Here is a 21,985-nt window from a genome sequence, read left to right as displayed (position 1 = left end):
TCAATACTTTGGTATTAAAGTGTAATATGAATTAATATACTGTAATCCAGTGTTATTTTGTCTTAAAAAATGAAAATGTATTTATTTTCAACTGCCAAAATAAAGAGCTCAGCGCAGATATAGTAAAAGTTTTTTTTTAAATAAAATTCAATCTAAATTTATCTTCACATTAAGAAAATAAATGGAAGGTAATAAGACCAAATAAGAATTTTTGTGTGTTTTGTACATTGTTTTTGTCTTTATATTTCATACATTACCACAGGCAACTTTAGCTGAATAGGCTTGCTTTGTGAGAGCAGTAGTTTTCTTATTATTTTGTTAACAATGTGTTTATCATTTCAAAATGTATGGTTATTTGGTTAAGATTAATCTTCTTTCAGCATTACAATGTGAACACAATCTAACAACAACCAGTCATCACGATGTCAGCAAAAACTTTGTAAATTTCTATAATATTGTGGATGACTAATGAATTACACTATAGAAAAGAGAAAGCCAAGATGTTTATTTTCCTCTAGAGACACAACAAAATATCTGCACTAATGCCAACCCATGCACAAAAAATATTCATTTCTACTGAAAAATTTCACTTACTGGATTGCCTTTACAAATATGCAGAACTGTGAACTAAGTATAACCCTCAAACAAAAACATAAATAATTTTTCCAGACCATGTTTTCTGAAACTATCCTGAAGTTAGTAGTCAAGCATTTCCCACAATATTTTTCATTTTGCACAAAATGCTTGCATAGGATTCTATTCCGTCGGGAAAGTGGAAGTTACAATGTTTTAGAGGAAATTGATGGGTTTTTTTTTTAGGTATCTATTGTTGTTTAACATCTACATAACTTAGTGGCTAATGACAATTTTATTTTGCTCATAACTTTTTTTGGGTTAGAAATATAACATTTTACCTTAACGGTTTGTGCCTGAACTACACGGCATAAGCCAGGGCAGCTGGGGATAAAGGATCCAATTCCAACATGGCTTCTCCACTTATCAGCTTGGTGTTCATTGACCTCTTTATTTTTTCAAATGGTGTCCCATCCTCTAGGGCCTCTCCATGTGCCTTGAGCTTCTCATAGCATGGTAGTTTCAGAGAAGACCAGGAGTCCTGAAGAGAAGCTGCAAGGTTTCTTTTGACCAGGCCTCCAAAATCCCAGAATATCATTTCTATAATACTCTATTGATCAATCATTTCCTAAGGCCATCTTGGATTCAAGGAGAGGGGGATGATAAACTATGTTTAAATGGTAAGAGAAGGAAAAAAAATCTGTGGCTAACTTTAATCTAATAGAATATTGCCTCAAATTTTAGGTACTGAGATTTGGGAAACCTGAACTTGTTAATGTGCTTAGCCATTGGAATTGGATTGTTGTATTCTTTGGTAGTTCTAATTTGTTCTAATTTGAGGATGTCTAAAGCTGAATTTGCTCAATGAACTCAAAAAAATTAAGAAAAATAATTTCTAGAAGTTTTCATGATCTTACTGAATTTTGAAAGTTTTCCAGAAATAGACAGGGATGTCCAATCACTCAATTATATTTCTCTCCTTTTTGCACTTGGGGTTTCTAAATGTTCTGAATACAGAACTCCCACTGATACTGAGAAGCTCTCTGACATTTACAGTGCTCTAACATCACCTTATTATTGAAGCATCAGAGTAAGTTACAAAATGACTCCCAGTTGTGAATAAATGGTGTTAAATAAATATGTGGAAGAATTAAAATCACCTAATTAACCATTACATGTTCTTTCAAGTGCCAAAGATCTGGTTTAACTGATTTTGTTTTCCTTTATTTGAATTACATGGTTTCTTTAGCATTTCAGAGAAACTCCTTCTGGAATGAAAAATGAGTAGGTCTCAATCTTTCTGTTAATAAAGTTGTCTCCAAACTGTGTCACAAACTAAAAACTAAAAAGTTCAGCCTTGCACCTAATGTAGATTATTTTAGTAATTATTTTATTTAGTAAATAATTACCAATAATTTAGTAAATTATTTTAGTAATTTTATAGGGTGGTGTTGGTGGTGGGTTATTTTGGCATATATACCTGTGTTGAAATACATATTCATACCAAGCACACATCTTAGTAATGTCCTAAATATGACATACAAACTCTGCACCCAGTAAATCTGAGTGAAATGTACTCCCTGTAGTGATCTTTCTCCTTGCTTTAGAATAGTACTCCTCTAACATTTTGGTTAAAGCTTGACTAATAGCAGAGATGAATGAAGAAGTACTCACCCATGGACCACAAACACAAAATTTGAGGTAGTTGTGTAAATTTTGCTTTCAACTTCTTAATATATAAGTTTTCATATAAAAATGATTTACCCACTTAAATCTTCATGAAAACTAATGATATAAGATCATCTTATGGTTCATGTAACCCCTGGCAAACCACAAAGTACAACTTGAGGTATTTTTATCCCGGTATTGATGGAAAGTAGTCAGCAAAAATTACTGAGGGTATGTGTCAGGGCATCTAGATTTGTATATAACAAAATGTGGGATCCCTGGGTGGCGCAGCGGTTTGGCGCCTGCCTTTGGCCCGGGGCGCGATCTTGGAGACCTGGGATCGAATCCCACATCGGGCTCCCGGTGCATGGAGCCTGCTTCTCCCTCTGCCTGTGTCTCTGCCTCTCTCTTTCTCTCTCTGTAACTATCATAAATAAATAAATTTAAAAAAAAAACAAAAACAAAATGTAATGACTCTACAAAATAATACAAGTGGTGGGGGAAGAAACATAGTCGAATATGTCAACATTAGCTACAAAATAGTCATGATTTCCACAATCTATTCTTAACATGTTTCCTTTCTTTTTTTGTTTGTTTTAAAATACTTAATTTTGGTACTCATACTGGTAGGCTGTATTAACTACAATGTGCTGTATTTCTTTTTGGAAAGATGAACAAGTTCTTAGGAATGTAACTCCCACCCATTCTTAAGATAGAAATAAGCTTCTAACAATCCAAATTGTATTGGAATGATCAAATGTTGAATAAAACACCTTCCAAAGTGGGTGAAATATTGGGGACAATTCATTTTCCCTAGCTATATAATTGGTAGTTACCACTATGATCATAGGTTTCAATAAATCATATACCCCAAATCAACCCAATACATTTCCAACATATTATTCACTTGTCTTGTTTAGAATTAAAGAAATTCTGAGAATTGAAGAACAGAATGAAACCCAAGGTAGATAAAAGCTCACAAATGTTAAAGTACATGGTTTAAAGTAAAGGCCATGGTGTGAAAGAGATGTTAACAGGCTTCTGAGTCTCAAGCTTATAGTTCTTGAAATACAAGTATTATTACTGGTAGGGGACTCAAAAGTAAGGCTCAACACCTTGTATCCTTATTTGAGTCTGTAAACAAACAGCACCAACAAATCATCTTGTTACTTTTACCAACATTATATGATTCATAAATATTCAGGATCTCAAACTAAAAACAAGTTTTAAAGAACTCTGGATTGTGCCACTGGAAATAATATTATCAAATCATTTTAAGGGTTGTACTGAAGGGATCTTTTCTTTTTAAAAGTGTTGTTTTCCAGGAGTTAATGTTACCTAAATAAAAATTTTGGCTGACAAGCATGAAATGTCTTTTGTACCAATCACCAATGCATAACATCTCTGAATCTATCAATCACAGATTTAAAAGGCTCTGTCCTATAGCACACTTAATACCTAGTGTAAGCAATTAGTATTACAATTCCTTGATGCAATACAAACTCATTTCCTTAAACTGCTAATGTACTGAACTTCAGGGTTAAAAATGAGCAGACAAAAATTGATTTGCATGCAATAACAGTGGCAATAAACCTTTCCTGGTTCATGCAATCTTCCCCATCTGTTAACAGAGAAGGAGTTTAGGATCTATTATTCCCAGAAGGGCACTTACCCAGCTGGACATCTATAACACTTGGCTGATTCTCCATGGGGAACAATGGCTTGGGAGGCTTGTCTGTGAGTAAAGCTAGAAGAGAAAATTAAAGAAGGTAATGGAAAAATTGAGATAAATTGCAGGATAAGAAAAATCCTATTGTGAATGATATTTAGTGTTTGTAGACTTGATGGTGTGTAAACATTTATTAGACAGTGTTTTTACTTGAATTGTTACTCTATCCATACAATATCCATTTCCCAGCACATTTAAAGCACAATTGGGTCACTGTAAATAGACCATTTCAACATCTACACTTTCAAGCAAGATCAAACAAATGGACTATTTTGACTGATTTTTATAAGGCTGTAAGTACAAAGAAATACAGATTTTAAAAGTATAATCAGATAAGCATTAAGTCTCCATATGTACTTTGTGGTGCTAAATAATATTAATAAAATACAACCCTAATAGACATTTCTGGTGGATTGAACCTTCTACACCTCTGAATCATGCCCTATTCTCCACTCAGCCTCTGAAACAATATAATAAAAACACTTGTACCTTCATTAGGATAATGATTAAAAATATTGATTGAGCATCTTATTTTCCACCAAATGCTGTGATAAGTGCTAAGGGAGAAGGAAATAAAGTCTTTATATTTACCCTCAATTTACAATCTAGGACTGTGAACACAGAACTAGCACAGCAAACTAAAGAGATAATAGAACAAAGACTACAATCTAGTGAAAAATTGTAGCATTTGAGACATGAGACTATATATGGCAAATAAATGGAGAAAGCAGAAGCCAATATTGGCTGGAAGAGTTGGGGAAAGTTTTATGAAGGAAATGGGTCTCCACATAGACCTTAAGAAATGGAAGAGATTTTAAAGAGAGTAAGAAAGAATAAATGAAGGAAAGATGAACACAAACCAAGGAAGAGAGGTAGAATATAAAGCATAATATTACTAGAAGAAAATGATCTGATAAAAAGGAGCTGGGTGGGATAGGGTAAAGAGCAAGTTGCTCATGACATAGAGGGATTAGAAATGAAAATAGGATGGAGCTCAATTCTGGAGGATGCTAAGAAACATGCAGAGGAATTTGGACATGATGTAGTAGACTACAAGACCACTGTAGCTTATTGGAACAACAGCAACAAAAGACTCAAGGGAAGTGCTATCTAAAGATGATTGGCTTCCTATATAGGATAGTTTAGAGGAGAACAAAACAGCTAAGAGGATGCAATAATAATGCAGTAGTGCAGGGTGTGGACAGGGAAGGATGAAGAGTCATTACTGGTGGAGTTTGGAGAAATTTTAAAAAAGGAAAATTTGAGAGGCACCCAGAAAAAGGAAATGAGATCACTTGGTGCACAGATACAAAATAGTTTATGACAAACCTTGCACTGAGCTATTATTTATGGCCTGAATTCCTTTTAACTGTTCCCATATTTATGCCTTGCTCCAACTGTCTAATTAGATTCTTGCCTATTAATGGGAAATTATTTATATGTCTTTGTAATTCACAGGAGACATGGAATAAAGCTGGGCATATAAGAGGTCATTATTAAACCATCATTAACTGACTGGCATAGGAATTCTGTGCTGACATGACAGTAGCTTATCTCATAATTATTAGGCTTTTTAGAAGAGACAAAAGAACACCTAAAGGAACTGGAGAATAAACAGCAAATAAGATCTACACCCAGCAGAAGAAGAGAGTTAATAAAGACTCGAGCAGAACTCCAAGAAATAGAGACTAGAAAAACTGTGGAACAGATCAACAAAACTGGGAGTTGGTTCTTTGAAAGAATTAATAAGATAGATAAACCATTAGCCAGCCTTATTTAAAAAAAAAGAGAGAAAAGACTCAAATTAATAAAATCATGAATGAAAAAGGAGAGATCACCAACAATACCAAGGAAATACAACTGATTTTAAATATATATTATGAGCAACTATGTGCCACTAAATTAGGCAATCTAGAAGAAATGGACACGTTTCTGGAAAACCACAAACTACCAAAAGTGGAACAGGAAGAAAGAGAAAACCTGAACAGGCTGATAACGAGGGAGGAAATTGAAGCAGTCATCAAAAACCTCCCAAGACACAAAAGTCCAGGGCCAGTTGGCTTCCCAGGAGAATTCTATCAAACATTTAAAGAAGAAACAATATGCATTCTACTAAAGCTGTTTGGAAAATTAGAAAGAGGTGGAATACTTCCACACTCGTTCTATGAGGCCAGCATCACCTTAATTCCAAAACCAAAGACCACACCAAAAAGGAGAATTCTAGACCAATATCCCTGATGAACACAGATGCAAAAATTCTCAACAAGATACTAGCCAATAGGATCCTTCAGTACATTAAGAAGATTATTCACCATGGCCAAGTGGGATTTTCCCCGGGACTCAAGGCTGGTTCAACACTCATAAAGCAATCAATGTGATAGATCATATCAACAAGAGAAATGATCCTCTCAATAGATGCAGAGAAAGCATTTGACAAAATACAGCATCCATTCCTGATCACAACTCTTCAGAGTGCAGGGATAGAGGGAACTTTCCTCTAGCATCTTAAAAGCCATCTACGAAAAGCCCACAGCAAATATCATTCTCAATGGGGAAACACTGGGAGCCTTTCCCCTAAGATCAGGAACAAGACAGGGATGTCCACTCTCACCACTGCTATTCAACATAGTACTAGAAGTCCTAGCCTCAGCAATCAGACAACAAAAGGAAATAAAAGGATTTCAAACTGGCAAGGAAGAAGTCCAACTCTCTCTCTTCACAGATGACATGATACTGTACCTAGAAAACCCAAAAGCCTCCACCCCAAGATCACTAGAACTCATACAGAAATTGACAGTGTGGCAGAATACAAAATCAATGCCCAGAAATCAGTGGCATTTCTTTTTTTTTTTTTTTTTAGATTTTATTTACTTATTCGAGAGAGACACAGAGAGACAGAGAGGCAGAGACACAGGCAGAGGGAGAAGCAGGCTCCATGCAGGGAGCCTGATGTGGGACTCGATCCCAGGACTCCAGCATCACTCCCTGGGCTAAAGGCAGGCGCTAAACCACTGAGCCACCCTGGGACCCCCTGGTGGCATTTCTATTAGCTAACAATGAGACTTAAAGAGAAATTCAGGAGTCAATCCCATTTACAATTACACCCAAAAGTATAAGATACCTAGGAATAAACCTGACCAAAGAGGTAAAGGATCTATTCCCTAAAAACTACAGAATCCTTCTGAAAGAAATTGAGGAAGACACAAAGAGATGGAGAAATATCCAATGCTCATGGATTGGAAGAATTAATCCTGTGAAAATGTCAATGCTACCCAGGGCAACTCACACATTTGATGCAATCCCTCCCAAAATACTATGGACTTTCTTCAGAGAGATGGAAAAAATCATCTTAAGATTTGTGTGGAATCAGAAAAGACCCCAAATAACCAGGGGAATATTAAAAGAGAAAACCACAGCTGGGGGCATCACAATGCCAGATTTCAGGTTGTAATACAAAGCTGTGATCGTCAACACAGTGTGGTACTGGCCCAAAAATAGACACATAGATCAATGGAACAGAATAGAGAATCCAGAAATGGGCCCTTTACTTTATGGTCAACTAATATTGAACAAAGCAGGAAAGACTATCCACTGGCAAAAGGACAATCTCTTCAATAAATGGTGCTGGGAAAATTGGACAGCCAGCCATGGGCAGAAGAATGAAACTAGACCATTCTCTTACACCATACACAAAGATAACCTCAAAATGGATGAAAGATCTAAATGTGAGACAAGAATCCATCAAAATCCTAGAGAAGAACACAGGCAACACTCTTTTTGAACTTGGCCACAGCAACTTCTGGCAAGATACATCTCTGAAGGCAAGGGAAAGAAAAGCAAAAATTAACTACTGGGACCTAATCAAGATTAAAAGCTTCTGCACAGCAAAAAAAAAAAAAACAAAAAAAAAAAAAAAAAAAAACAGTCACACAACTAAAAGACAACCTACAGAATGGGAGAAGATATTTGCAAATGACATATCAGATAAAGGGTTAGTATCCAAGATCTATAAAGAACTTATTAAACTCAACACCAAAGAAACAAACAATCCAATCATGAAATGGGCAAAAGACATGAACAGAAATTTCACGAAAGACATAGACATGGCCAACAAGCACATGAGAAAATGCTCTGCATCACTTGCCATCAGGGAAATACAAATCAAAACCGCAATGAGATACCACCTCAAACCAGTGAGAATTGTGAAAATTTACAAGACAGGAAACAATAAATGTCGGAGAGGATGTGGAGAAAGGGGAACCCTTTGGTTTGCACTGTTGGTGGGAATGTGAACTGGTACAGCCACTCTGGAAAACTGTGTGGAGGTTCCTCAAGAGTTAAAAATAGATCTGCCCTATGACCCAGCAATTGCACTGCTGGGGATTTACCCCAAAGAATAAGATGCAGTGAAAAACTGAGACACCTACCCCCCAATGTTTCTAGCAGCAATGTCCACAATAGCCAAACTGTGAAAAGAACCTCGGTGTCCATCGAAAGATGAATGGATAAAGAAGATGTGGTTTATGTATACAATGGAATATTACTCTTCCATTAGAAATGTCAAATACCCGCCATTTGCTTCAACGTGAATGGAACTGGAAGGTATTATGCTGAGTGAAATAAGTCAATCAGAGAAGGAGAAACATTATATGATCTCATTCATTTGGGGAGTACAAAAAATAGTGGAAGGGAGTAAAGGGGAAAGTAGAGAAAATGAGTGAAAATATCAGTTTGGGAGACAGAGCATGAGAGACACATAACTCTGGGAAATGAACAAGCGGTAGTGGAAAGGTAGGTGGGTGGGAGGTTGGGGTGATTGGGTGACAGGCACAGAGGGGGGCACTTGACAGGATGAGCACTGGGTGATATGCTATACATTGGCAAATTGAACTCCAATAAAAAAAGAAGAGACAAAGAAATAAAAGTTGATCAGATAACAAGAGTAGAGAAATATATAAATTTGGTTGGATGCCCAAAATAGTTGTTGATAACAAACAAATGCACTTAGAAAAGAGCTTTCTGTTAAGTCAACCTTATCTTTCTGATATCCAAAATGCTTGAAATGGTAAAATTTTAGTGAATTTTTCTTATTTTTCCAACAAATTTTTACTTATGGACTACAATACATCTTGTCCTTATAGAATCAAATGTATTTTTCTAACTTGGCACAAAAATAGAGACACAGATCAATAGAACAGTACAGAAAACCCAGAAATAAACCCACATCTATATGATGAATTAATCTTCAACAAAGCAGGAAAGAATACACAAGGAAAAAGATAGTCTCTTCAACACATGGTGTTGGGAAAACTGAACAACAACATGCAAAAGAATGAAACTGGACCATTTTCTTATCCTGTACACAAAAATGAAATAAAAATGGAAGAAAACCTAAATATGCAAGAAACCATCAAAATTCTAAAGTAGAACACAGGTAGTAACCTTTGTGACATCAGCCATGGCAACTTCTTACTAGATATGTCTCCTGAGGCAAGGGAAACAAAAACAAAAATAAACTATTGGGACTTCATCAAAATAAAAAAGGCTTCTGCACAGCAAAGGTAATAATCAAGAAGGGGATCCCTGGATGGCTCAGCGGTTTAGCGCCTGCCTTCAGCCCAGGGCATGATCCTGGAGTCCTGGGATCAAGTCCCACATCGGGCTCCCTGCATGGAACCTGCTTCTCCCACTGCCTGTGTCTCTGCCTCTCTCTCTCTCTCTCTCTCTCTCATAAATAAATAAAATCTTTTTTAAAAAGGAAATAATAAAGAAAATTAAAAGGCAACCTATAGAATGGGAAAATAGATTTGTAAATGACATATCTGATAAAACTTTACTATCTAAAATAAATAAAGAACTTATAAAATTCAACACCCCCTGGAGTACTTGGGTGACTCATTAGTTGAGTATCTGCTTTTGGCTCAGGTCATGATCCCGGGTTCCTGGGTTCAAGTCCTGCATCTGGTTCCCTTCAGGGAGGCTGCTTCTCCCTCTGCCTATGTCTCTGCCTCTTCTCTCTGTGTCTCTCATGAATAAATAAATAAAATCTTTAAAAAAACCTCAACACCTCATAAATGAATAACCCAATTAAAAATGGGCAGAAGACATGAATAGACATTTTTCCAAAGAACACATAAAGGTGGCCAACAGACATTTTAAAAGATTATCAACACCACTCATCATCAGGCAAATACAAATCAAAACTATAATGAGATATCACCTCACAAATCAGAATGGCTAAAATGAAGAATACAAGAAACCACAGGTGCTGGTGAGGATGTGGAGAAATGGAAACCCTCCTGCACTGTTGATGGGAATGCAAACTGGTGCAGTCACTGGAAAACAGTACGGAGTTTAAAAGTAGAACAACCACAAAAAAAAAAAAAAAAGTAGAACAACCACAGGCAACTGCTCAGAGGAGCATGAGACTTTTGATTTTGGGATTGTGTGTTGGAGCCCCACGCTGGATGGAGAGATTACTTAAACAAATAAACTTAAAAAAGCAAAAGAACTACCATATGTTCCAGAAATTGCACTACTAGGTATTTACTCAAAGGATACAAAAATACTAATTCAAAGGGTTAAATATACCCCACTGTTTACTCCAGCATTATCTACAATAGCCAAACTATGGAAACAGCCTAAGTGTCTATCAACTGATGAATGGATACACATACAGAGTGAAATATTACTCGGCTATTAGAAGAGTGAAATCTTGCCATTTTCAATGACATAGAGGGTGCTAGAGAATATTATGACATGCAAAATAAGTCAGTCAGAGAAAGACAAATTCCGTATGATTTCACTCATATGTGGAACTTAAGAAACAAAACAAATGAACAAAGGGGAAAAGAGAGAGAGAGAAGTAAACTAAGAAACAGACTCTTAATTATAGAGAACAAACTGATGGCTACCAGAAAGGAGGTGAGTGTGGGAATGGGTAAAGTAAATGATGAGGATTAAGGAATGCACTTGCTGTTATGAACTGATTTGGGCATAATGTGGACAAACATACAAATACAATATCTTTAGTTTTCATTTCCTAAATATTTCAGTTACCCTTAATAATCTGATATTAAAATATTATTTGGAACAAAGGATATACTTTAAGCAAAACTTAAATATCTGAATTTAAAATCCCAGTCATAACAGGTGTTTGATGTTGTTATTGTTTGTAATAGCAAAATACTGCAAACAATCAAAATATCCATCAGTAGGACAGCAGTAGTTAAATAATATGGTACCTCCACATAATGATATACCAAAATGCAGCTATTTAAGATAATTGGGTAAATCTGTATATCTGCTATACAAAGATCTCCACGATATACTGTTCAGCAGTGTGCACAGCATACTTTCTTTTGTGTAAAAAGAAAACTATATGTATATGTATGTAATCAATGTATATACACATACAAAAATATTTAAGTATGGAATATTTCTGAATGGATACATGTAAAACTGATAACAGCTATATCCTCTGAAGAGAGGAAATGAGTGGCTAAAGAATGGAGGGGATAAGGACAGCATAGTTGGGCAGAGAAAAATTTAATTTTCACTGTACACTTTTTCTACCCTTTGAACAATATGCATAGACAAAACATGAATAAAATTAAAATTAAATAAAATCCAGTTACCCACATTTTATTTATTAAAATAATTTCTATTTCTTTGTAGAATTATTCTCAATTTGCTTTAAACATCCAGATTATAGACAATTAGCCTGCTGGAAACTCTTCTTACTCTTATTTTCAGCTCTATATTGTCTCCAAATGAATTGCTTAGAATGTGATAGGTGGGAAGCAATGTAAGTAATATATTTCATGCTCAAAGATGAATAACTTGTCCAATTCTTATCAGGATATGAATTTGTGGGGACTTTGTTTTTCCTCATCCTTACCTCCTGCCATGGACAACAGATATATTTATCCTGACTTCATTATCATATGTCAATTACTGAAGTGACATTTATTAATAGAAATGATAATTTTAATTGTCCTATATTTATAGGCGGTTCATAATTTTCAAAGTGCTTTCAAAAGTATTAGCTCATGTGATCTACACAATGACCTTGGAAAGTAAGGAAGATAGTTACAATTATGGCCAATTTAGAGATGAAGCTAAATGAAGCTTACGCTGTCTCATTTGGTGCCCCCTTGTGACCAAAAGCCCCCATTTGCAGAACTGCAAGAAGACACAAAGTTGTAGGCAGAAGACAGGTACAAATGCTCAATAGTGAATGGTTTTAGCCTCTTTGACTACACACTAACCTAAGGTTCCTAGGGCAATAGGAGTGGCTTTGTGGCAAACAGCCAACAGAGACATGATTCCTATATGTCATTCCACACATAGACATTTTTTTCTACTCCCATGAATGAAATGGGATGAATTTATACTTAAACGCTAACACATCCCAATGGGATACATGGGTGTGGAGCCTCATTAAATTCCAATATCATGTCTAGGCCTGGGAATTGCCAAGAAGTGCAGGACATTGGTAATGACAGAACAGCAACTGCAGTTCATCTGGATCCTGACCACCAGCTCAGAGACAAATCTATCAGCACCCAGCATAATTCTAGCATTTCCAGATTAGCTAGAGAACATGCTGCCATGGGCAGACACATTCATTTCTTTCTTCTTTTTAAAAATCTCATCTGAGAGACTCCTAACTCTCGGAAACGGACTAGGGGTAATAGAAAGGGAGGTAGGCGGGGTGTGGGGGTGACTGGGTGACGGGCACTGACGGGGGCACTTGATGAGATGAGCACTGGGTGTTATTCTATATGTTGGCAAATTGAGCACCAATAAAAAAATAAATTAAAAAAAGTAACTGTGAATTTCAGATGATATTTTTTTTGCCAGCTTTATTTTTTTCTTTTATAAATTTATTTTTTATTGGTGCTCAATTTGCCAACATATAGAATAACACCCAGTGCTCATCCCATCAAGTGCCCCCCTCAGTGCCCTTCACCCATTCATCCCCACCCCCTGCCCACCTCCCTTTCCACCACCCCTAGTTCGTTTCCCAGAGTTAGGAGTCTCTCATGTTCTGTCTCCCTTTCTGATATTTCCCACTCATTTTTTCTCCTTTCCCCTTTATTCCCTTTCACTATTTTTTATATCCCCCAAATGAATGAGACCATATAATGTTTGTCCTTCTCCGATTGACTTATTTTACTCAGCATAATACCCTCCAGTTCCGTCCATGTTGAAGCAAATGGTGGGTGTTTGTCATTTCTAATGGCTGAGTAATATTCCATTGTATACATAAACCACATCTTCTTTATCCATTCATCTTTCGATGGACACCAAGGTTCCTTCCACAGTTTGGCTATTGTGGACATTGCTTAAATTCACAGTTACTGTTTGAGAAATGAAGGGGGATAACTGTCAATACTGGACCCCTAAACAACAGAGTGAAGATTTATAATTTTATTTAAAAACTTATCCTGGACTTCTATAGGGACTAATTTTGGGGTTTACATTATCTTTAAATTCACTGCTCAGGCTTGTTTTGATTGAAAGAATGAGAGCAAGCAATACAATTTGGTGCTAATGTTTCAGTCCACAATGCCTCTCTTGCATTTCCCTCTGTAGCTGCTTATGTTTAATTATCCTTAAATATAATTGATCTACTGAGTATACCATGACAGTAGTCTTAATGTGCAACTGAAACTATTACTAATTCTGCCTGCTTCTTTCTAAAGCTAGGCTTTCTGTGTTTGACACTAACTTTCCTGAGAAGAACTAGCTCTCTCTTCTCTATTATAGGTAAAGGTTGTGTCCACCCATACAAACCAATTGATTTGACCGAAATGATTGGTCCGTTTTGGTGAACATAGTATAAAAAATCAGTAGAATTAGTTGTTTGACTGAGTAAATCAGTTTATTTGGCTATATTGCCTAAATATTACATACTGTTACAAGCTTCATTGTCCTCTTTCATTGTTAAATTTCTGTTTAATTAGACTTGCCAGAAAACCTATTGGGAGGGAGTAGGAGAGCTATATGTAAAGGACACTAACTGTATGAACACACTAGGATCATAGAGTGACTCATTAGTTTCTATGAATGGAGCCATAATGGAATGTGTATGTTAAGGTTAATGAAATGGATTTCTCCAAATCCATTCAATACACCAACATTTAAATCACTTTCCATAGTCACTATTTTCACCACAACATTTAACCATTGAAAATCTACCAGTGTTTCCTATATTTACAAGAGGATAAAATCTGAAACTGTCAGCTAGATTTAAAGAATGCCACAATATAACCTTTAAAAAAAACCTTCCTGCCTTTTTACCCACTCTTCTACTTTATCAATGCAAGGGTCAAGTTATTTGACCTCATTTGTCCCTTAACACATCTCATTAATTTCCAACTCTGCATCTTGGCTTAGACACTTTCCCTAAGCTTAAAAACAAATAATAATAGTTACCACAGTTATCATTAATTTGGCATCTATTGTGTGGCAAGTATAGTTCTAAGGCATTTTATATTTTACAAATAAAGAAAGCAGCTTTGGACTAGAGATCTGAAGTGAGTTTTTTCTGATTTCACCATGCCCACAATACTTCTATAAAAACTTTACCCTGTTTTTTTTGTTGTTGTTTTGTTTTGTTTTGTTTTGTTTTTTTGCCATCGCAAGTCCTATCTAACTTCTTTTTTTTTTTTTTTCCTATCTAACTTCTAAAAGCCAGTCTTACATTCTCCAGAAAATCGCCCTGAAAAAAAGCCCAAACTAACCTTTACTCTCTCTGGTTTGACTAAAAATGAAATCCTAAAGCATACTGTTTCTTTGAACCACTCATTTGGTTCAGAGTATACACTATTTTGACTACATATTAAACCTCACTTTACATGGGTATGTCTAGTCTCCCTCACTAGATTTTTAAGCTCCTGGAAGACAAGTATCATATTTCATATAACTCAGCAATTAAGATAGTGCCTGACACTATGGAACAAATAAGCACAATCTCAAAATTAACTTTCTTATGATATTCTTTCTCTAAAAACAGGTGCTTCTCATGGGTTTTTTATTACAAGGAACAGAAACAAATTTTTGCAAATTTAAGCAAAAAGACAATTTATCAGAAGGATATCTCAAGGATGGACAGGATGTCTGAGGAACGAAGTTTAGGGCTAGAAAAGGAACCAGGCCTGGTCTCATTACACAGGAAAAAAGGACTACACAACAATTTCTTCTTGATCCCATCATTAAATTGAATTTTCTCCAACTAGTTTTATGTCTCTTTTTGTTTTGCATCGTTGTGTTGTGTCTTGTTCTTTGTTCTTGTGTCATTTTGATCTAGATTCAAAATTCCGGGAAAGAGAGGTTAAATGGACAAGTTTTTTTTAATATTTTTTAAATTTTTATTTATTTATGATAGTCACACACACACACAGAGAGAGAGAGAGAGAGAGAGAGAGAGAGGCAGAGACACAGGCAGAGGGAGAAGCAGGCTCCATGCACTGGAAGCCCCACGTGGGATTCTATTCCAGGCCTCCAGGATCGCGCCCTGGGCCAAAGGCAGGTGCTAAACTGCTGTGCCACCCAGGGATTCCCCCCCCCCTTTTTTTTAAATTTCCTTTATCTATTTCATCCATCGCCCAGCCCCTCTCCTCTGGCAATCACCAGTTTGTTCCCTGTATTTAAGAGGTTGTTTGTTTTGGTTTTTTTTTAGAGTCCATATATAAGTGAAATCAGATGGCATGTCTTTCTTTGACTTGTTTCATTTAGTATAATACCTTCTAGTTTCATCCATGTTGTCACAAATGGCAACAATCTCATTCTTTTGTATTCCTGAGTAATAATGGAATATATATAATTATACATTAATATTAATATAATATATAATATATGGAATATATAATTATATATCTAACATATCTTCTTTATCCATTCACCTATCAATGGATACTTGGATTGCATCCATATCATTGCTATTATAAACAATGCTTTAATAAACATAGGGATGCATATATCTTTTCAAATTGATATTTTTGTTTTATTTGAGTAAAGATCCAGTAGTGGAATTATTAGATCATATGGTATTTCTATTTTTAATTTTTTGAGAAAACTTCATATTGTTTTCCAGGGTTTCACTAATTTACATTCCCACCAATGGTGTAAAGGGTTACCTTTTCTCTACACTCTCATCAATATTTGTTATCTCTTGCTTTTTCAATACTAGTCATTCTGACTAATGTGAGGTGATACTGTGGTTTTGATTTCCAGTTCCTTGATGATTAGTGATGTTAAGCATCTTGTCATTTGTCTCTTGGCCATCTGTATGTCTTTGGAAAAACGTCTATTCACATCCTCTGCCCATTTTTTAATCATATAGTCTGTTTGTTGTTGTTGTTTTGGTGTTGAATTCTAGAAGTTCTTTATATATTTTGTATATTAACTTATTATTGCCTATATCATTTGCAAATACCTTCTCCCACTCATTAGGGTGTTTTTTTGTTTTGTTTTGTTGATGATTTCTTTTGCTGTGAAATAAGCTTTTGCTTTGTTTGTCTGTTTGTTTCCATTGCCTGAGGAGACACACCCATAAATATTTTGCTAGGGATGAAGTCTAAGAGATTACTGCCTTTATTTTCTTTTAGGAGTGTTAATATGATTTCAAGTTTTACATTTAGTTCTTTAATCCAATTTATGTGTATTTTTGTGTGTAGTATAAGAAAGTAGTCCAGTTTTATTCTTTTCCATGTAACTGTCCAGTTTTCCCAAAATCATTTATTGAATAGACTGTCTTTTCATCATCTTGCATTCTTGCCTCCTCTGTCATAGATGAATTGGTCATATATGTGATGGTATACTTCTGGGCTCTCCATTCTGTTCCATTGATCTATGTTTATATTTTTGTGCAAATATTATACTGCTTGGACTACTCTAGCTTTGTAGTATAGATTTAAATCTTGGATTATGGAACTTCTAGCCTTGTTATTCTTTCTCAAGGTTGCTTCAACTATCCAGGGTCTTTTGTGGTTCCATACAAATTTTAGGATTTTTTTTTTTTTGGTTCTGTGGAAAATGATTTTGGTATTTTGATAGGGATTGCATTGAATCTGTAGATTACTTTGGGTAATGTGGACATTTTAACAATATTAATTCTCCCAATCCATAAGAATGGTATATCTTTCCATTCATTTGTGTCATGTTTAATTTCTTTCATCAGTGTCTTATAGTTTGCAGAGCACAAGTCTTTCACCTCCTTGGTTAAGTTTATTCCTAAGCATTTAATTATTTTTGGTGCAAGTGTTAATGTGATTGTTTTCATAATTTCTCTTTCGGCTATTTTGTTAATAGTATATAGAAATGCAACAGATTTCTGTACATTATTTTGTATCCTGCAACTTTATTAAATTTATTTATTAGTTCTAACAGTTCTCTAAGGAATTTTTAGGGTTTTCTATATATAGGATCTTGTCATCTGCAAAAAGTGACAGTTTTACTTTTTCCTTACCAATCTGGATGTCTTTATTTCTTTTTCTTGTCTGATTGCTGCAGCTAGGACTTCCAGTACTGTGCTGAATAAAAGCGGTAAGAGCAAACATACTTCTGTTGTTCCTGATCTTAGGGGAAAAGCTTTCAGGTTTTCACCACTGAATATGATATTAGCTATAGGTTTTTCATATATAATCTCTGTCATGTTGACCTCTAAACCCCTTTATTAAGAGTTTTCATCATAAGTGAATGTTGTACTTTATCAAATGCTTTTTCTGCAACTATTGAGATGATCATATGGTTTTTCTCCTTCCTCTTGTTAATATGATGAATGACACTGACCAATTTGTGAATATTGAACCACTCTTGTATGCCTAGAATAACTATCACTGCATCATGGTGAATAACCCATTTAATATATGTTTAATTTGATTTGCTAATATTTTGTTGAGAATTTTTGCCTATATGTTCAGAGATATATAGGCCTGTAGTTTTATTTCTTCATAGTGCCTTTGTCTGGTTTTGATATCAGGGTAATGCTGGGCTATGGATGAATTTGGAAAATGTCCTTCTTCTTCTATGTTTTGGAGTAGTTTAAGAAAAGGTATTAACTCTTCTTTAAATGTTTAGTGGAATTCACCTGTGAAGCCATCTGGTCCCAGACTTTTGTTTGTTGGGAATTTTTTTGATTACTGATGTAATTTCATTAATAATAATTAGACATTTCAAATTTTCTATATCTTCTTGATTCAGTTTTGGAAGATAGTATGTTTCTAGGAATTTACTCATTTTTTTCTAGGTTGTCCTATTTGTTGGCATATAATTTTTCATAATATTGTCTTATAATTCTTTGTATTTCTGTGGTGTCAAGTCTGAATAGGTAAGTTTTGAGCTGCAGCCCTAGCCAAGACTGCATGTACACCTTGGGGAAAAGAATTCCTTAAAGCAGGATTTCTCAACATCAGCACTATTAATTTTCATTACCAGAAAGTTGTCTGTTGCTTGTCACTCTCTTGTGCATTATAGGATGTTTAGCAGTGTCCCTGGCCTTTACTCACTACAAGCACTAGCATCTTCTCCAAGTTGTAACAACCAAAAATGTCTCCAGACATTGGCAAATACGCCTGGGGAGAAAAATCTCCCATGATTAAGAACACTGCCTTGCAGGAAACTTAGGTTGCCTGGCATTCTCGGGAATTAAGGATCTTGCGAGAAAAGACTTGGGAGTAGTCTTCATATGGGAAACAAAATTGAGGCCCTAACTAAGTAAATTAGATATAGGGAGAATCAGGGATATTGTTAATATCTTTAAAGGCTTCCTGTAATCATGAAGGGAGATTAGCTAAGCCTCGTTAGTCCACTAGTTTCGAGATTTCATAAATTGAACACAGAATGAATCCAGAAATTGCTGATCTCTGGAAACATGATAAGCACTATTAATCTTTGGAAAGAAATACCTCTTTCTGAATTAACTACATAGACTTCCTAATTCTCAATTATGACAAACACATTTTATTGGCCACTTAATGGATCTAAAGTCACATGTAAGTATTTTATTTCTAAGGTTACTAGGCTGAGGGCAGCCTGGGTGGCTCAGCGGTTTAGCGCCGCCTTCAGTCCAAGGCCTGATCGCGGAGACCCGGGATAGAGTCCCACATCGGGCTCCCTGCATGGAGCCTGCTTCTCTCTCTGCCTGTGTCTCTGCTTCTCTCTGTGTGTGTCTCTCATGAATAAATAAATAAAATCTTAAAAAAAATAAGATTACTAGGCTGAAAGTCCCCTAATTTAGATGATGATACAGGAAAAACACAATAAACATGATTATTTAATTTCATTTTTAGTCCTCCAAACCTTAGCTCAAATAGGACCAGTGTTGGATATAACGTGTGTGAAGCTTCACTTTTTTGCATACCCTACTTTGGTCTTTCAAGAATTTTATTTACATTCAATTAATTAACATATAGTGTATTACTTGTTTCAGGGGTACTGTTCAGTGATTCATCAGTTATATATAACACCCAGTGCTTATTACATCACATACCCTCCTTAATGTCCATCACCCAGTTACCCCATCCACCCCCTCCAGCAATCCTCAGTTTGTTTCCTATGGTTGATACTCTTATGATTTGTCTCCTTCTCTAATTTCATCTTGTTTTATTTTTCCTTCTCTTTCCCTATGATCCTCTGTTTTGTTTCTTAAATTCCACATATGAGTGAAATAATATGATAATTGTTTTTCTCTGAGTGACTTATTTTGCTTAGCATAATACCCTCTGGTTCCGTCCACATCATTGCAAATGGCAAGATTTAATTTTTTAATATCTGAGTAATATTCCATTGTGTGTGTGTGTGTGTGTGTGTGTGTGTGTATTCTCACATCTTCCTTATACATTCATCTGTCAATGAACATCTGGGCTCTTTCCATAGTTTGGCTATTGTGGACATTGTCACTATAAATATTAGGATGCAGGTGCCCTACTTTGAAGAAGTTTCTTCTCCTGCCTTTTACGCACCAGGAATTGTGTCTCTAATCAAAACTTGCTGCAAAGTAGTCTCTGCAATTTAAACTTTAGTAAAAACTTATGATATCTGAACCTCCTCTCCTAAGGCTAATTACTTTTGAAGGATTGTCTCTAAATGTGAAATGATAGGTTTTATTCTTTAGTATGGGTTTAAACAGCAGATGCATATTCAGCCCCAGGATTCTTCCCCGAACTCTTGTCTTCACATTGTTATTGGCCAACAAACAGGGTGGCCTTCAGTAGAAGCTGATGAAGACAAAGTTATTTTCCTGAAGATCCTACGACCATTATTATGATTGACTCCTTGACTTCTTAATGACCTTAGGAAAGAGAACCCAAGCATATTTTAAATTTAAAAAATGCATTAATGTCCATTAAAAATCATGTCTGGTTTTAATTTCAGCCTGTTCTTACCTCCACCAACTAAGCATTAAAGCCAGTTAATTTTTATAAATATTTTCTCTCCCAAAATTCTAAAATTCCCTGTTTTATTTAAAACAGAAGTGAGTAGACTGACACATATTCTTTATTAACATCCAGGGAGAATATGTATTCTCTATGTGTTTCAGCTCTAATAGAAAGGCTGTGATGGATTCAGGTAAAAAATAAAGCCAGTGATTCCCAGATTCATTTGGGTATTTGTTTTCAAACCATTGGTGGTTCAACTTTCAGGTATTTTAATTTGCATCTCCCATACCTCCCTACCCCTCCCTATTTAAGGAATAATTTCCTTAAGTAATTCACTATTGCTGATGGTGATAGCTCATGTTCCTCATGTATGTATTTGAAAGAAAATTATGGAGAACCACAGAGTCAAAAAGATAGGAGGTAATGTTTATAGGATTTTATTGCTTTCTTTAAAAAACACATTCTGGTTGCATTAAAAATATTAAATATAATTAATATCATTTAAAGCCACTGCAAATACTTGACTTATTTAACATAGAAATTAAAGTTTTAAATTCTTCAAATGAATAAGTTATCCTTTAACAGTCAGATGCTAAGTTTCCAGGGAAATTCTGGGTAACCTACTTGGCCATTGCCCCTGCACAGCTTACGGTTCTTCTAGTAATCACTCTGGGCATCTGGCTCAGCGCCTATGTCCTGCTTTGCAATTCAGTGGATGTGCCTTCAGGGTGGTGAATAGCCAGGGCTGCTGTGAAGTTGCCCTGAGGTGCCCTTTCATCCATATTCCATATTACTTCCACTAATATTTGAGTTTTGAGCAATGCATGAACTTTGGGAAAACTTGAGCATAAAGGCAGAGCAATTTCTTCTCAATGCCATTTGACACAGGGCCCTTCTCTGGAGAAAAGAATGTTTATTCAGCACAAATCTGCCCAGACATAAAACAACTCCTTCAAACTTGAAAAGAAAACAACCTTGGGGCAAATGGAAACTTAAACAGAGATTTGAAGGTATGATTTTTTTTTCCTTCACAGAGCATGCTTTTTCTTCACTCTTGCCTTTTCCCTCTCAAGTAGGATTTTGCCTCCTCTCTCTAAAGTAGTACTCCCTGGACCCTTATATTGTATATGTCCAACACATTCCAAATATGGTTATTATCCAAGAAATTATACAAGAGGGTATACTTCTTGGTTCCACACAGAACATAGGTAGTAGTTAGCCCTAAAATAAATATGAGAGGTGGAACATAGAAAATAGACCAATTTTAAAGTTTTCTTTCTGGCTTTATTGAGATATATTTGACATATAACATTGTTTAAGTTTAAGGTGTACAACTTTAATTTGACATACTTATATACTGCAATATTATTATGACCACAGTGTTAACTAACATGTACATCATATCACATAATTACTATTTCTACTATGGAATTTTATACCAACATCTACCCATTTCCCCTGCTCTCCAGCCTCTGATAACCACCGTTCTACTCTGTTTCTATGAGTTTGGCTTTTTAATATTCTATGTTTAAGTGAGATCATACAATATTTGTCTTTCTCTGACTTATTTCACTTAGCATAATGTCTTCAAGGTCCATTTGTGTTGTCACAAATGTCAGGATTTCCT

General features: G+C 35.5%; 1 protein-coding gene across 1 annotated transcript in view; it reads right to left on the bottom strand.

Annotated features, from left to right (window-relative positions):
* The window catches only part of IL1RAPL2 (interleukin 1 receptor accessory protein like 2), a 646,721-nt gene that overhangs the window by 337,348 nt on the left and 287,388 nt on the right, over positions 1-21,985 (bottom strand). The window contains exon 6 of the mRNA XM_041740456.1: positions 3,914-3,988. Within this exon, the coding sequence (XP_041596390.1) occupies positions 3,914-3,988 (75 nt within the window). The remainder of the gene's footprint in view (positions 1-3,913; positions 3,989-21,985) is intronic.

Source organism: Vulpes lagopus, chromosome X, assembly GCF_018345385.1.
Source record: "Vulpes lagopus strain Blue_001 chromosome X, ASM1834538v1, whole genome shotgun sequence".
Lineage (NCBI taxonomy): Eukaryota > Metazoa > Chordata > Mammalia > Carnivora > Canidae > Vulpes > Vulpes lagopus.
Note: the sequence above shows the minus strand (reverse complement) of the source record. Positions and strands in the feature narration are given on the sequence as shown.